Source organism: Mesitornis unicolor, unplaced genomic scaffold, assembly GCF_000695765.1.
Source record: "Mesitornis unicolor isolate BGI_N332 unplaced genomic scaffold, ASM69576v1 scaffold2269, whole genome shotgun sequence".
In the NCBI taxonomy this organism is placed as follows: domain Eukaryota; kingdom Metazoa; phylum Chordata; class Aves; order Mesitornithiformes; family Mesitornithidae; genus Mesitornis; species Mesitornis unicolor.
Window position 1 is genome coordinate 102829 of NW_010206366.1, and position 17227 is coordinate 120055.

General features: G+C 37.0%; 1 protein-coding gene across 2 annotated transcripts in view; it reads right to left on the reverse strand.

Annotated features, from left to right (window-relative positions):
• DCLK1 (doublecortin-like kinase 1) overlaps positions 1-15532 on the reverse strand; it is a 64797-nt gene extending 49265 nt beyond the window's left edge. For both annotated transcript variants that reach the window (XM_010191706.1, XM_010191707.1), the window contains exons 1-2: positions 15393-15532; positions 14375-14469 (exon numbers count right to left, since the gene is read on the reverse strand). In XM_010191706.1, coding sequence (XP_010190008.1) covers positions 14375-14469; positions 15393-15411 — 114 coding nt within the window. In that variant the 5' untranslated portion in view covers positions 15412-15532. The remainder of the gene's footprint in view (positions 1-14374; positions 14470-15392) is intronic.
• Positions 15533-17227: the final 1695 nt, after the last annotated feature.

Sequence of the window (17227 nt, forward strand, 5' to 3'; positions counted from 1 at the left end):
GGCATTTATTTATTTATCTGTACTTCAGCTAGCAGGATATTCCATTTATTTAGACTTTAATTAGCTCTTTGTTCTCACAAGCTGAAAGCCCTCCGGGTCCAGCAATCCTTGTGGGTCTCAGTGTTCCTTCCAGTTGGCTTGCCAATCGTGAGGCAGTCTGTCGTGCACACTGTTGCTCTCACAGCTGTAGACCCCATCAGGGATATTGCAGGCAGGAAGGGGGAGGGAAACAAACTCTAAACAAAAGTATAATCTCTTCAACACACAGACCTTAATGCAATTAGTTGTTTTAATTTTAAGAGATGCTGAGGTGCTTGAAATGTCATCACTTTTACACAGATTTAAAGGGGTCCAGTTGCACAGGTTGCCAGCACATGGCCATTTTTATGGCACACCTCCATAAAAGCGATGGCATAAAAAAATCAGGTCTTTGGTGTAAGGATTTCAGGTACTATTCAGGTTTATGTAACAGATGGCCAGCACACCACACACCTCATTGATGTGAATGGAAACATGAGCGCTATAGAGTTTCATCCACATCTCACTGGGAGATTTATTTAGCAACTGTTTTGTAAATAGTATGTATCTCAGTGGAAATTGTGCTAAATCCATGAAAAAAAGGCAGTAAAATAAATAGTACTGTAATTTCTCTCTCCCCATACTCACCTTTGTCCTGAAATAATCTTAAAATCTCACTACAGTTAAACAGAATGAGTAATTCTTGTGGACTACCAGTATCAGTAGTTATGAAAAGTTAAACAAGTATGACTAAGAAGTTTGTTACTGCAGTTCAGATCCCGAACACTGCACTGTATTTTCCAAACCTCTCAAAACCTTTATTAGTACATATGGAGTCTACAAAGTCTCTCAACAATAGATTTCTTTGTATTTTCCCAATATGAAGGAAGCATCTGGATGAAATGTGAGTAACATAAATGCACACAGGTGTAATGCTAAGTTTGGATCTCATGCAGAGTTCTGCTCTTTTAGAAACAGGCTTAATGAAGCAAAGATTAAAATTAGTAAACAAAGTGTAAATTCAGGAAGGAGGCTCAGAATAGAGGAATTATTAATGTCTTTAAACGATGCCTCCTAAGATTTTCCCTATTCCAAAGAATCTTACACAATTTCAAAAACATACAAAAAGCTGTATGTGTCAGTAATATACGTAAAGTTCAAGAAGGATAAAAAGCATTAAAACAAAACAGTTAAACAACCATGCTCACCTCTTTTGGAGCCCATACTGGTGTTCAGTCTGGGTATAAATAACCTTTGCAAAGTAGTGGTCAGGAATTCCTGACAAAGTCAATTCCTTAGCCTAAAATCATCATGGTTATTGGTAAAACAGACAACAGTCCAGTGTAGGTATTAGCTCTGAAGGACTTTGAAAGGCTCAGAAAAATCCTGTAGTATGTAACAGTGTTAAGCAAGAAATAAGTAAGTCAATACAACAAAATGGTACATCTCCAGAGTACTAAAGATACAGCAGGAGAGAGCTGGTTTAAAACAGTAAAAGAATATATTTTGATGCAACTTTCAAGAGGGCAAATTCATTTTTTATTATTCAATTTAGAGAGAAGCAAAAGGTTACACTGAAACTCCCTCTCCCAACACTCTCCAGTGAAAAATTATTTTGATTTTCTTTTGATTAATTGCTAACATTTTTTGACCCAGCCAACTGAAATGGGGGAAAAAGTTTTCATGTAAACAGTACAGAGCTGGCAAAAAATTACTTCATGGAGAAAAATCAAATCCACAATCTTCATGCTGAAAGAATGGAAACCAATGGAATTCAATGCATAGAAAAAGAAATGAGGCAATTGTTACCCTTTCAAATTTGAACATTGCCCTAAACCGAACCATAAAATCTAAATTTATTTATAAACTGCTTCATCTGGAAAGGAACAATAAAAAATGTATGCAAACCTGCTACTTATCTACAGTTCTACATCCTGCCCTGTCTTGTTAGACACTTGACTTAAGAGAGCACCTACACAGGGAAATTATATTTTTTGTTCATTTATGCAATTCAGGATTTACACAGCCTGGAGAAGAGATAAATTCAAATGACACAAGCAATAATCTGGTGTGTGCCATTCAGGAACTTATGCTGGTTTTCTTCTTTGAGGGACAGAGGGACAAATGGGACAGTTTGCAAGGAAATGGAGCTGACAGACTGAAGTTAAATTTTCAAGCTGAAGCACTTTGTTTTATTAGGATCTTCTTATTAAGCTGCAGCATCGACTGCTCATACACTCATCTGATTTGTATAACAAGGCAAGTCTGAAAGACCAACATAGTTTCCTATATGGTATTTAACAGTAAACTTAAATCTAACCTCCACTAGCTTCTAACAGCTGCTTCCAAAGCTGAGCCATAATTCAGACAGTGGGCTCACTCAGCCTTTGGCTTCATCCAGAAAAGATTGATGAGCTAAGAAAAATAAAAAGTATCAGATTCATGGTATCGGAAGTTGACCTGTCATTACTGTATCCATACTGCGGTTAATGTAAAAAGTTACATGTGCAGTGATGCTATGTGAAGGCTTCCTTTTTTCTTTTCTAAAGTTACACACAGGTAACAATTTTGTCTCAACTAAAGAATACAAACTGTAAGGCCAGTAAAGGAGGTTTCTATTTTTTCCACCTAATTAAGAGCATGACACAATCACCACTTCTATTTTTAATCTATTTGAGTTGTACTGTAAAAGCTCTCCTGGTATTCTTAACTGTTACTTGGTAGAGACAGAAATCTCAATTATTCTGCATCTACTCTTCCTCATTTGTATAGGACTGTTTCCTTTCTATGTCTGTACACCCTTTTTAGGCAGACCTATTTACTAGGAACCAAGAAGGTTTCAAAACTAGAACTTTTATCAGGCTCACACAGGAGTGTCTGAACATCAGCTGAAGCAGCAGACTGGCAGACGACACGTCAGAAATTGTAATGCCTCTCTTCCCCCAGCCCCGCCAAACAAAAAATAAAACTAGAGATGTATTTTTAAGAGTGGAGAGATATATCAAGAAAACAAGGTACTGATTTTAAAACACTGTGGGTATGTTTCAGTACTCTTAGCTTTTTAGAGGTGTGTTTTCCCAATACCTGTCTTGAGAGGAGTGTTGCTGGAGCTGAGGTGTCAGGATGGAGCTGATACCTTGCTCTGGATGCCTACATATTTCCCACTTCATACTTCAAATCTGTTCCATGGCATGCACACAAACTTACCCATAAGCAATTCAAGGCAGGTATATTACTGTCTCCAAAAGACCCATTAGAAACCAAATTCTTCCTTGAAGGATCTTTTGCAACTCCATGCTAGAGCCCAGAGTTTATTATTTAAAAAAGCTCTGAATGCATCTATTATTTAAAGGAACCCATTAGGATGCCTGAATTGAGATTATGAATATGCTTATATTAAGTGAACTCTTAGATGGACAGTGCTGATCCAAAATGAACAAGAAATACCAACTGCAAGTGTTTTTCTAAAGCCTGTTAATCACGTTTGCAAAATAAACTCACTGAACAGTCTGTATTTTTTAAATATATTTATTACATCGCTTACAATAATCTACAGTAATGTTAGATCTAGCAGAACAACAAATTGCAACCAGGATGACATGGTCAAATATGAAACACAAGTACAACACAGTATGATGAAACAATGGCACAAAAATGAAGGTGATTTTCTTCAACTGATTATATGAAATAAAACATTCATCGGCATTTATTTTTGTATGTGTTACATTTTTTGTTGATAAATCAACAGTTTTCTTTTTGGTTTCCTGCGTCACATTAATACAAAAATGGTATATTTTAAAAAGCAAATATCCAAGCACTTTTCTTTAAAAAAAATAATTGTATGCATAACTTTGTAAAATCTTAAACTCATGTTGTAAATGTGCCAATATTTACAATATCATAGTGCAACTAACAAAATGAAGAGGCCTTAGCACAAACATCGTTAGCTCCTCTTTCACTAGAGTCCAAATTCCAAAACACTGTATTGCAGGGCAAACCACAAACTAATTACCTCAGAGAACATCAGACAACAAGTACACACTGAATACAGTACAGCTTTTTTCATATTTCACTGCTGAGGGTTCATTTAAGCAAATTTGTATATAACCAACATGCACAAATACAGACACTAAACTGCATACGAATATGTATGTGTGCACTGCACGTGTTTGTAACCCTTCACTAAGGTGTGCATACACAACACATGTATCTACATACCCATTGCCTTCTGCGGGGAGTTAGGGTTCAACTCAGTCTGAGATCAGGTGCCTGGTGAAAGAGGCAAACAGAGCCAGCCGAAAGGTGTTATGACGGCAAACACAGCTCCAAAAAGCCTCTGCTCTGCTCAACAAGCCCTGCTTTCTGAGCAAAGGGGCTTCATGGGAGGCAGCACACCCACTTCCAGAGTGTGACAAGCCCTTGCTTGCTTTGCTCTGCATGTAAAGCTACTGCTGGCTGCGCGATATCAGGTTACTTTCCTATTGATCACTCGTAGTTACAAGTTCTTGTCCCATCACTAACAGATAAACTGAAAGTGAAGATTAGATAAGGAACAATCCTGTATTCAGTTGTATACCATTAATTGGATGCAAAAAAAGCACACACAACATTAATCTAAGTATTCATCAAGTGATGAGGTAATTTAGCACCATAAAGATTTTCCATTTGTTCATTTCTCTACTATCTTTGACAAAAGAGTAAACTTGGATTGCTCAGAGGTTCTTTTCTGTATTACTGTTAATGCATTTTAACAATTAGAGTTGGAGTACATTTTTTGTAATATACTGCACTGTATAAAATTCACATTGCAGTGTGAAGTATGAAACTGTAAAAGCAAACACTATTATTTATTTCAATTGTTATACCACACAATCTCGACCCAGGTGTTCTTCAAGGCAGTTTAACATTATGTATCCTTTCTTGTAATATACATTTATAGCCACAATAATAATGCCACAGAATTTTCAATTTACAGCCATATATGCCCTGTGAAAATGGTTTAATGGGAAAAAACCCCCTAAATATAATGTGCTGTCTCTGAATTATTTTACAAATTGAAAAGCAACTTTTACATCGGATAATGAAAGTTAAAGATTTTACTGATTTCAAGAAAAGAACTTCTGTTAACTTCTAATATTACATGACTTAATACACTGCAGAACAGTGCAGTTCAAGAGGAGACACAAGTCTGGACATGTCAAAATAATAACATTTTTAATTTATGATTAATGTTTGTGCTTAAGATCCTGCCCTTCCCATTTTGGAATCAATCAGGATTTTGCCACTAACTTTAAACTGAGCAGAACTTAGCCCTTGGTTGTACATGAGGTCTTTTAAAATTGTACAGACTTCCTCGGGAAAGCTGCTTAGCAAGCACAGGTTGGTGCTATACAGAGCTATAGCAAATCCCACTGGATGAACATCCTCCTGTTAATACATTTTCCCCACATATTTGTTTAAAGCCACAAATGTGACATAACTATGCATGGGTTTCAAAGCCATTAATCTATGTATGTGTGTATAAACATACACATTCTGTGCTTCACATGTGAACTGTTGCATAAAAGAAGAAGAAAAGAGATTAAAAAAAACAACAGAAAGTTTCAGAAAGCATTAGGGAAATAATCACAAGTATTCATAAAGCTCAAAGGGAAGAAAGCATTCACAATCTATACATGACTCTTTAGCTACATCATAATCACCTTAAAATAGGCACAAATAATGCAGCATACAGAGAACTATAAGAGGTTCAAACACTATAAAGTTGCTTAAGCTACGCTGTTATTTAATGAAGGTGAGGAAACCTAGGGACAAACTAAAACCTGTGCTGCTGCAAGCAGAACTACAGCATCAAGAAACACAATTTCAGTTTCACCCATAAACTGAAACCTTCTGGTCTTGCTCAAAAGAAACATTTCATTTCTGCTCATGTATAATGGGAATTACATTCCACACAAAAGGGATCTCAGAAGTCTATAAACAGTGTACCTTTTCAATCTCTAAGGGACTTCCATTCCTTAAATGAAATATTAATGATACATATTGCCCCTGAATAGCCCCTTAATACAAGTCATATGTTGAAATGATTAAATGTTATGGACTAGCATATTCTTTGAAAAGGTCTTCATGGGGAACTCGCTATGATAACAATTACTGATATAAGGACCATTTTTCTATTCCACAGCTAAGCAAAGCCGTGGCATTCAGGTTTGCTGGCAATCTGTGCTCACTGCGCAGAACAAACATTCTCAATAAACTGCCTTAAGCAGCAGTAGCCTATATGGGAGAGGGGAAGAAAAATAAAATTCCTGGAATTTATTTCCTTTACAGGAAAAAACAATTTTCAAAACACCAGTAAGTATTTTGTTTAGTCTGGTGGAGTTGTCTGAAATTTTGGAAACTGATCCCAATGCACTTCTACATGATATGCACTTCTTGGGACTAAGTAATACATTTCCTCACAACAGGCAAAAATGCAAGTAACTTCACAGCTGTGAACTGTTTCAGTAGAACAGGACACCCTTAGGATCAGGGTATGGGGGAGGACCGTTCCTGTTTCTGGGAATGGTTTTAGGTTTGAAGTCTGAAGCACGAATGGCAAAACATGCATTTCAAAATGTAATGACCTAACTGCTTCAGCAAACCTGCCAGATCAGTGACTTTCTCTCCAGGTGATACTGGAACCAAGTATTGAAAACAGAGAAGGTAAGTTTTGCATTCTGCTGCCCTTTTCCTTCTTTTTGCAAATATCCTCCAAAAAGAAAATAAAATTGATACAGTGAAGCCATAACATCACATGCCAACATTTTCCAGCTGCTGAATTTTCTTGTGGACAAATCAGCATAAAGGAATTATTTTACTACATTTAAAAGTTGACATGTGGCAGCTGAAAATTTTCTGCTATTAAGTGAATTTTCCTGATTTCAAAATATATTGAATCATCACTATATAGCTCAAAAATATAATCTCTATAGGTTTTTGCTGAGGATGAGAATCACACTATTTTATACTTCTTAAATCATTAGTATTTGAGATGCTGAAAGGAAAGGTATAAGACAGTAGAAGAGTGTGATCACTACACTATGGGCTTGAAAAGAACAGCTAAATTTTAAAGCAATATGCAACATACAGAGGGAAATATTGCTATTATGTAAATTGAAGCAGACTAAGATTCTCACAATAAAGCAGCAGAAAACAAATAAAATTAGTAGGTATTTGTTAAGCAACTGGTTATAATGGGTGACCTACTTTAACACTAAAGGAGTTTTGCATATTCATGCTGTACAATATGACCACCTCTAGAAATTATAAAAACAGAGAAATTAGGTCAATAGGAGGATGCTTTACAGTACCACCATTTCTGTAGGCTTTCATTTTATAATTTTAAAATGCATAATGTCTTATGCAAATAAAAAATGATGTTCCTGTCCTTAACACAAGTGAAAATAATCACTGGTTTCTGAGGCAAAATGTGTTTTTCCCAAAGGTGTCATCGTATGTGTGTCAGATGACACTGCTAGCCAGCAGGCCCCCATATTTCCTAATTTAGAAATCTGTCCATATTTACTTGCAACACACGGCTGACCAGTATTAACAGCCCTTGCCAGGTAAAACATTCACGTTGTCTGTGAACACCCTTCTGTTTACAGTCATCAGATGGCAATGCAGTGAAGAGAACTTGAACACTGCTTTCAAAGCATTTACTTTTTGTCCTGTGATCACACAGGATTTCTTCAGATAAAAAGACTAAAATTAGAGTGTTCCAAATGTGCGTGTCGGGATCAGACAGCGTGGTGCAAGCAGTTTAATATGGTAGGTTTTCTTATTTTCTGCATTTACCTATTCGTTGGTAAAAGCAAAGTATTCATTAACTGTTCATACCAAAATGAATAAAAATACCTATGTTAAAAACAGAACATATAATCAGTACCTTAGATGGCAAAAAAAGCGCTATTCATAAGTGTGCCAACTATGGATTTGTGCGTTATATTAATCTTATCCAATCTTTGTTCCTTAAAGCGTGCACAATGCTGTCTTGTATTTAATGGCTCATTCATTACAAATTCTTGCATTAAAATGCAGTGGTAAAGCCAAAAATACCCCCACACTACAATTAATTTGGCCCCATGTTTTTAATATTAAATATGCAAAACTCTTTTGTGCAATTCACTATTACTGTAAATTAGCAGCTATTCTCTTTAAAAATGTTAAACCTTCACCAAATAACAAACCATAAACATTGTTCCATTTTCTCTTTTACACTGAGTCTCCTACTGAATCCATATCATCCGAAGAGAGTGGGCGATACAGGTCCTGTAAGATGAAGTGCAGTATAGATTTGTTTATTGTGTTTGACTTGTTGCATTGCAACAGTCTTATATTCTTTTTGCTACAGTGGACCAGAAGATACTGTTTAACATAAAATACACATATTCCACATACACAGATTTTTGGCTTAATATCATATAACTATTTTTTAATCAACAATTATTAGTAAATAAAGCTGGAGTTTTAACATACACCATATTCCAGGTTTAGTTTTTCTTTGATTCTTTCCTATTAAGCGCTATCAAAATAATATTTGTCTGTTCTGGAGAGTTTCCTTAATGTTTGGAAACTTGGCAATAGGAATTTATTCTTGAAGAAAATATATTTCCCTTTTTGCTGTTTTGCAAATAGTAAGCAGTAAGTGCTTACCTGATATAAGGTAACCAAAACTTACCACCCCCTGGTGATAGAGCATGGATCCAGGAACATTTGAGCTCCAGTAGGCTGACACTGAATATTGCCACTACCTATATTGCACAGACAATGGTGCTTCTCTCCCACAGTTTTTCTGTGTCTGTGTGTATGTGTAAAAAGACAGCATGTAAAATCCCCCCGTCACCCTCTCTTTCTGACGGTAGCCAAGCAACCAGCTCATGACACCAGAGGGAGAGTCTGAGTGTACGAATCCACTTTTCAACACCCACTCCGAGCATCCTCTGACGGATCAGATAATCCTCGAATGCCAGCAGTGTTAGGGGACGATACATTGCCCTACCCAGCCTACACAGCACAACAATGCTCACCAAGATACACAACAACACTGGATAAATGACTAAGTTCAACAAAGAGAAGCAGTGGTGAATTAAGCAGAACTGATGGTTTAGAAGGGCACTGAGTGCGCAGCTGCCCAGCACACCTCAGAGCCAAGCGCTGATACCTTTAAGGTGTTCTGGAGGATCCTTTAAGATTAAAACATCTTTACGAAATACAACAATACAACTACAAGACAAAAAAACAGGAACACATGAGAATGGGAAGGCTGATGGAGCCAGGTTTTGGCATTGACCTTGGTTTGGGGTTTTTTTTTTTTGTTAATTTTAATCACAGAATGATAACTGAGACAAAAAATAAACACATCTAAAAATTATACTATAAAGCAAGGACTACATAGAATGAATGCTTTACAAAATTCACATTTAAAAGGATCTCAAAAATCTATGCAGGTTTATGTTTTACTTGCAGGCATGACATCAAGGGGATTTAAGCCTCTTAAACAGTTTTTTCATTCTCTAGAATGCTTATTGTGCTTTTATTCTGCTAATGGGCATTTGTACGTACAACAGCAGCTGTGTTACAGTGGCAGAGTGAGAATCAGATCTTAAATACATTTCTGTTTTCTTGTGAACAATCTAGACAAAAGAATTTTAAACAGATGATAGCATCTCATTCTGAATACCAACTAGTTAATTATTAAAATTTCTTTTGAGCACATACAGTTGGGAATTTCTAATATGTAGTACAGAAAAAAAATACTTTGATTTGCCAGGGAGGGTAACACCCCAAACTTTCAAACAGCATCTTCTAGATGACTGCTCACTCCTCTGAACATAAAATATCAGAGAATGGTTAGAACTGGGAGGGACCTTAAAGATCATCTGGTTCCGAGCCTTCTGCTATGGACAGGGACACCTCCCACTAGACCAGGCTGCTCAAAAAATATATGCATTCAGAACTTACAAAGAAGATATTTGTGAGAACTGACTTCTAATATTTAAGGAAGATTTTTGTGTTTATTTTAATAACTCTGTGGTTGTTCTAAAGTAAAATCATGCACAAGATGTAAGGAACATATTCTCTGCTTTTTCATATACTTTTAAATATCTGAAACTTTTTAAAAGTTTTCCTTTCAGCAGAAATTTTCCTTGCCTATAATTAGCCAAAAAGCTGTATTTCTGTATGAGAAGAATCTATTTATCATTTTGCACAGAGTAATAAAAAGACAAAACTTGCTGAATGAATAAGACTTCTTGGCAAAATACAACTCAAAGTCCTTATATAGACAGAATTTAACTTCTTTGTCTCATTAGTCAAGAAGTACCTTAAATCTAATTATTTATTATGCTACAGGTTGTAGCCTCTAGGGATGTAGAAAAAAATGTTTAAAAGAGTAGCAAGTGAAAGAAAATCAGCTATAAAATATAGAATGCGTCCACCTTAATTGAAGTAATTACTAATTACAAGACAGTGGGAAAACAAGCTCATAAACCTTTATAAAGGCAAGTTAGATAAAATGTGGATGTTGTTATTATGTATATTTATTGTTATGATTTCCATGTCACCTTTGCTGAGTCTGCTTCGTTAACCATACTCTGCTGTGGTAGGGACTATATACATGTGCAGAAAAATAAATCTCTACTTCAACTGCTATAAACCTGAATTTCAGATGTTTTAATCCTCTGTGGAATTACACAACCAAGTACATAACAATTTAAAAATGAGAATCTTAATTTCCTTTTAAGAATGAATATAAAGAAAGAATTAAACTACAAGAAAGGATAACTGTAGTACACAGCCTGCAAGTTAAAAGACTCCAAAGCTGAAGTTGATAGTTAGAAGTTGGTTGATAGTTAACTCAGAGCTGCTAAATGGTTGCTAGTTCACATTCAAGTCCTTGTATTACACACATGAAATTTATCTTTCAAATCTTACTTTTCTCAAATATAGACTGAATTTCATCCAGATTATAAAAAGAAAACTTTCACTGATTTTTGAATTTCTGGAAATAACTCAGCCACATACGTATGCAAGTGAGAAAGGATAAAACTTTACTATTTTATGTTCTGGCTTTTGATGGTACAAAATTTTATCTGTAGGGTTACAAGAGTACAGTTTTCATTAGTATGTACCACAGCAGCATTTTTGGCTTTATTTACATCAATGAAAAGTCTTCCATCAAAGGCCAGAATTTATTTTTTGAAAAGGTGAGCAATGAACAGTGAGTAAGCAAGATCGTTGATCTCTATTTTAAGTTGCCTAATGCCCTATGTAATTAGAAGGAATATTTTATTTGGAAAACTCTACCATCCCTATTACCTTCACAGGTCTTTACTATTCACAGGAAGAAATCCTTCAGTTTGTGGAAGTACCTCACTTTTGTGTCTCTGAATCCAAAAGCATGACTTCCTCTCACCTATACTTCCCATGAAAAACACTGGAAGCCTGCCCAGACCCCTCAGCGTTTTGAGGTACCAAGCCTAAAACTCCCTCATAGCACTCAGATGGGGATGCTGAAGAGCTGATGGATCAGTTACATCAAGGGGAATCAGGCTCTGCTAAAGTCAACGTTCCCTATCACCTTCCAGTCCCAGCACATATCACTGGCGTCCCATGTACCTGATGGCATGAGGGAACAGGCACTCGTCTAACTAAACAGAGAGAGGGGCAGAGAAAAAACAAATAACACAGCTGAGCTGGCATTTCCAGGACTCGGCATCTTACTTCAGTTCTAAAGCATCAGCTTTCTCATACTCCACATAAAGAGAGAAATTCAGACCAGGCAGAATTCCAACCATCACCTTCAACCCCAGGCCATGGCTCTAGCAGTGAACATCCTTATTTTGGGGTAGGAATACCTCAACTTGCAACACTGGTGACAAGGTGAACACTGAAATCAGCCTCCTCTTCTCTCTTGTACATCTATCACATGATACCAACACTTCAACAACCTCCTGGGCAATAAACCTCCTGCAGCTGGCTGGTCACTCCTGTAGCTGAAGGCATTGAAGTGCTTTGGGTTCAACTTTGGTTAATGACAATATGGTACATAATATAAACTGCCCTCTTAATAAAATTTAAATGGCAACATACAAAAGATTGTACTAAAACAAAACAGAACACCATTTATACTGCTAACAGGAAAATTAGGATTAATAAGCACCATTTAATGGCTGTTTATAGAACTAATTTAGTCATTGGAATACACATTATGAACTTAAATGACACAATCATGTTTTTACACTGAACTTCTAGCTCATTCACTTCACAAGTTAAACATGAAAGGAGCTGAAATAAATTCTCAGAGAAACTGTAAAGTTTCCATCCCTGAACTGAGTGGTTCATTTTGTAATCTAAATAATATTATTGCAATGCATTTTTACATGATTGCAATCTATTTTTACATGAATGTATTCCATGTTTCGTCAGATAAAAAAGTCTGTCTAAAATAAAGCCAGACAAGCATGAAAAGACGCCTACCAAGGTCAAGGAGACTGGATATGAATATCTGAGAACAGATTTAAACTCTTTAACAATGTCTTATCTCTCCTGCATTTTACTTCAGTATTTATTTTCTATACAATTAGAAATGTGATTGTGTTACCACTACACAGCCCTTTGCATCCATAATACTGACACTCGATGATCCTGTTACACTTCCAAATAGGGAACCTGGATAAGAAGAAGCCCATCTGCTCTTCTCTTCACATTTGAAAGTCAGAAACCTTGTGGCCAAAAATCTCTTGTGTCTAATAGTGCTGACCGCATGGTTCCCACTCACCCATCCACAAATGTTAACAGAAAAACTTTTATTCACTGTGTGGAGAGAAGCATTAGTGACAGGGAAGGAAGCTTAGTTAGGAAAGTTACCAATAAAAAGGAACAGCTTCACAGCAAATGAAAATCCACTGTATACTGATATCAACCAACTAAATAGACACCCTTAGATCACCAGTATATAATTCATTTGGAATACTCTTTGCTCCCTCTTCAGTGACTTATTAATGATTCATTAATAAGCTTTAAGAGTAAAAACAAACAGGTGTGGAAGACATTGCATTTAAGATTTTAGTATAAGCTTATCCAACTCAAACTTGCATCTTTACTCTCTGTGTTCCAGATGATGAAAACCATGACACTACCCTGAGGCTTCAAGCTGCCACTCACTGACTATCTCTATACTGCAAAATCACAGTTGGCTTCCATATCTATAAACAAGTCACGGTAGAAACCCATAGCTGTGTCCCAGCCTGAGGTAAGACTTGGGCATGCACAATTTCTCAGCTCCCTGGTATCCACCGGACAAGAAGAAGGGTACACCGCCTTGAAGGGAGTCATGCCATGCTACAGCTATTCCTGATCTGGATATCTGATGAATCAGGTTGGCACCAGCGCCTAAAGTCAAGCACTGACAATTTTGTACATAATCACCTTACTTTGAGACACAAATTACATCTTTATTTAAAAACTGAAAAGGCAGAAGAAGCATGTGTTCAAACTGTGTTCATAAACAAGTCTGAGATACAGAGTACTGCCTTAGGGAAGCTTTCATTGAGAACTGATCACAGCTTAGAAAACAGCAGAAAAGAAGATACATAGACATCTGCCCCATTGCATTTGAACAGATACAATTAATTATATCAGCATGTAGAGACTTTTGGGGTGAACGAGTAATATTTTATCAGAGAGTTACAGCAGTAACACAGGCACTACCTTAATTCTGGATGCTTAGGTACATTGTAGATTCCTCTACACATGATAACTAGGGAGAACCTACAGCTACTAACTCCAGTCACCAAAGTGACTGACAAGTCTCATGCTGCCTTGCTACTGATAGCATCTTCACTGCACAAGTCTGTGATATCACAGCTAAGCCACAGCTAGATTCCACAGCACGCTCTTTCACCTTGTTTCAAAATCAAAGCTCCTTGTAGGTTTTGCAAGCAACATAATGCTCATGGCAAATTAGGAGCAAAAAAAAAAAAGTCTTTGACAACATGAACATTTCCTTCCAGTAGTGAAAGGTTTGGAAAAAGAAACTGAAACAACAAAAAAAGTTTTGTAAAGAAGGAGAAAGAGACTCCTAGCTTTCCTCTCAAGGATAAACCAATCCCCAGCATACTTAACATTTTGACAGACACAGAACAGTTGCGTTCCACTTCAGAGTGTTGCACAAACACAGCAAGGACTGAAGCCAGGCTCTCCCACGTTATGACTCTACACACAAGGAATCAGTGGGGAGAAGGCAACCAGGTAATGGCTATTCCAGAATCTCCCCAGCCACGCTCAGAAATTAGTTTCCTTATTTCCTTACCCTCTGTTTCCGTAGGCTTCCTGGGCTGGTGGGAGATGGGCTTGGAGACTTCCCAGAGCGGGGAGTAGAAAGCTGGCTACCAGGGGTTCCATTCACTAAAAGGACAATAAATTGAAAAAATAAACACAAGGCTTTATTAAAAGCAAATAAATAGTTAAATTAACATATTTCAATTCTCTGTTGAATAGATTAATTTGCTTTTGCTTAATGTTTTAAACATTAAATAAGGTAATGCACAAAAGAACTATTTCCTGAGAGTTTTGGCTCAGGAAGCCTATTTTTATACAGAGTGCAAGCAAATAATCAACGAACCTGAAAAGACTGTTTACTCAATGGCAGAGAACATGATCATGTTTTCTTAAACTGTATTGTTCCTGTGCTTTAAAGTGATGAGGAGCGAGGTGCTTTGTTAACCTTAGCAGACACTTGCTATACGTAAACCTTTTCATTCCATTTAGTAATGCTTGAAGCTCTACCCACCAAAAATAAAAAGCAGTATTTCTTGCAAGAACAGATCAGTTTCTTGCTGTTCCCCACTCATTCATGTGAAAAGATTTTTGCAATACTATTTGACCCAAATATCACCTCAGACTTAACCCAGTAGGGGTTTGTAGAGGCAAATAAATTGAACGTAAGCCCTGAACTCAGACTTACAGCAAAGCATCACTTTATCAAAGAAGTAAGTTCCTTCATATATGTCAGTGCCTGTAATTTTAGAAGTATCTTTTGCATGCATGTGACATTATCCATTAAATTAACGAAACAATACCAGCAGAGGACAGAATTCTACTACAAAGTAATCACACGAGAGGCTATCAGTACTGTTCACACTGGAGCACCGATAGAAACACTACAAAGCATGCATCACATACATAAGTAAATATTAAACAATCAACTGTTATATCACAGCCCACATTTGTCAGCACCAGGAAAAGAAAAAATCGACAATCAGATTCCCAGATTCTGAATCTTAGGAGAATATCTACACACTAGGATATCAACAAGGCATTTGACTTACCTTCTATGAGTTCTAACATGGACAAAACCTTACTGTTTAACCTAATAATAGCAAGCAGCAAAATTCCTGCTCTGTACTAAGCCAAGCTGTAGCCAAACTGTGAAGCAATGGGATTAGTTAAGGATAGCTGGGGCTGCTCAGAGTGAGCTGAATGCGATGCAGGATTCATAAGCAGAAGCTTTTTCTGCGTAAGGCTGACGTCTTCAGAGCAGCAGTGGGAGGTGCAGGTGCTGTCTTAGGGCTACATCAAAGGTGTCAATTAAGCATAATGCTGCTGCTTCACAACGCTGAGCCACCGCAACCCCCACTTGCTTTCCATGGAGCCCCAAAAGCCTAAGCAATTTTATATGCTGTGCACTGAATCATAATAAGGTGCCTTTGGGGGCAATATACCAAATGACTCACACGAAAATCAAAATGACAATAACTCTTGTAAAACCTTGGCTGACTGGCAATCTAGCAAATGCTAATTCCTTTGGATAATACAGTAGGCATTTTTAATAGGTTTTTCTTATTTCTTACATAATACATTGTTCTCACTGCCTAATACTGGGCCCGCTCATTATAAGGAAGTAACATATACCTATCACACCACATACATGAATAAAATAGTGATCATGTAATAGTGTTTAGGTTCTATGAGTGATCAAATCTCAACATCACTTTGTGCAAAGCATTGTTTAAGGTAAAGGCACAATGTATTTGTATAACCATAGAAAAAACAAGATCCACTAATTGGATTTAAATAGGCTGCTTTTCTAGAAAGCCATTCCACTCATCTAGGCTTTGAATTCTCTTTGTACAGAGGACAATGGTTTGCGCATATCAGCACTGACTCAAATGCTGTACTAAGCGTGTGGGGGAAAGCACATGCATATGGACACAGTCACTGAAGTTCATACAGTATTCAGCAAAATACCACCCCATAGGTCTGGACAATCATGACTAAAATCAAAGTTATTATCAATACTTCTGAGATCAAATAAGGAAAAGGGCAAGATGAGGACATCAAAAATAAACTTTCTGGAATCTCAAACTTCTAAAGTTTTAAAGGGCTTCTTACAAACAAATATGGTGTTATTTAGAAAGTAATACTAAACTACTACTACTGTTCACATGGAGCTAGTCCTCAAGACTGCTAAGTAACGACTAGTGCTCTGTCTTCTTATGTGTGTTTAGGCAGTTCTACCACCCGATGAGTCCTCCTCACCCACGGAAGGGAATTGGGAAAAGGAAAGGAGATTCATGCATTGAAATAAAAACAGATGCAATAAAATAATAATAAGAAACTAATATTAATACCAGTATTAATATAAAATACACAAAGTTATACTCAGCCCCCATAGTGGTCATGAGCTGTGCACTCCCAGCAGTGAATGCCACATGATAAACACCGTGAGTATCACTGCTCCAGCAAGAGCGTGATGGTAACTCCAAACCAGGGAGCAGGCCTTGGGAGAAGAACAATTGGCGAGACCCTCCAGGGATGACAACCATTGAGGAAGTAGGACCATCCCCCACAAACTCCCCAGTTTATAGTGAGTGAGACATTTATGGTATAGAAATACTCCTGTTGTCCAGCTTGGGTCATCTGCCCTGGCTTTCATTCCTCCTAACCTCCTGGCTAACTCAAAACTGCTAAAGACCTTGATTGCTATGGCAATCTGCATACCAGTGCTGGCCAAAAACTCAACTAAAGTGTCTTGTCAACTTTGTTCCCACTAAATCAAGTGCTGTAATCTTCTCAAAAATGCAGCTTTCCTGAATAGAAAATCGATTCTATGACTTTATGCCAGAAAAACCAGGACAACTCTCTTTAAATCAAGCAGATATTC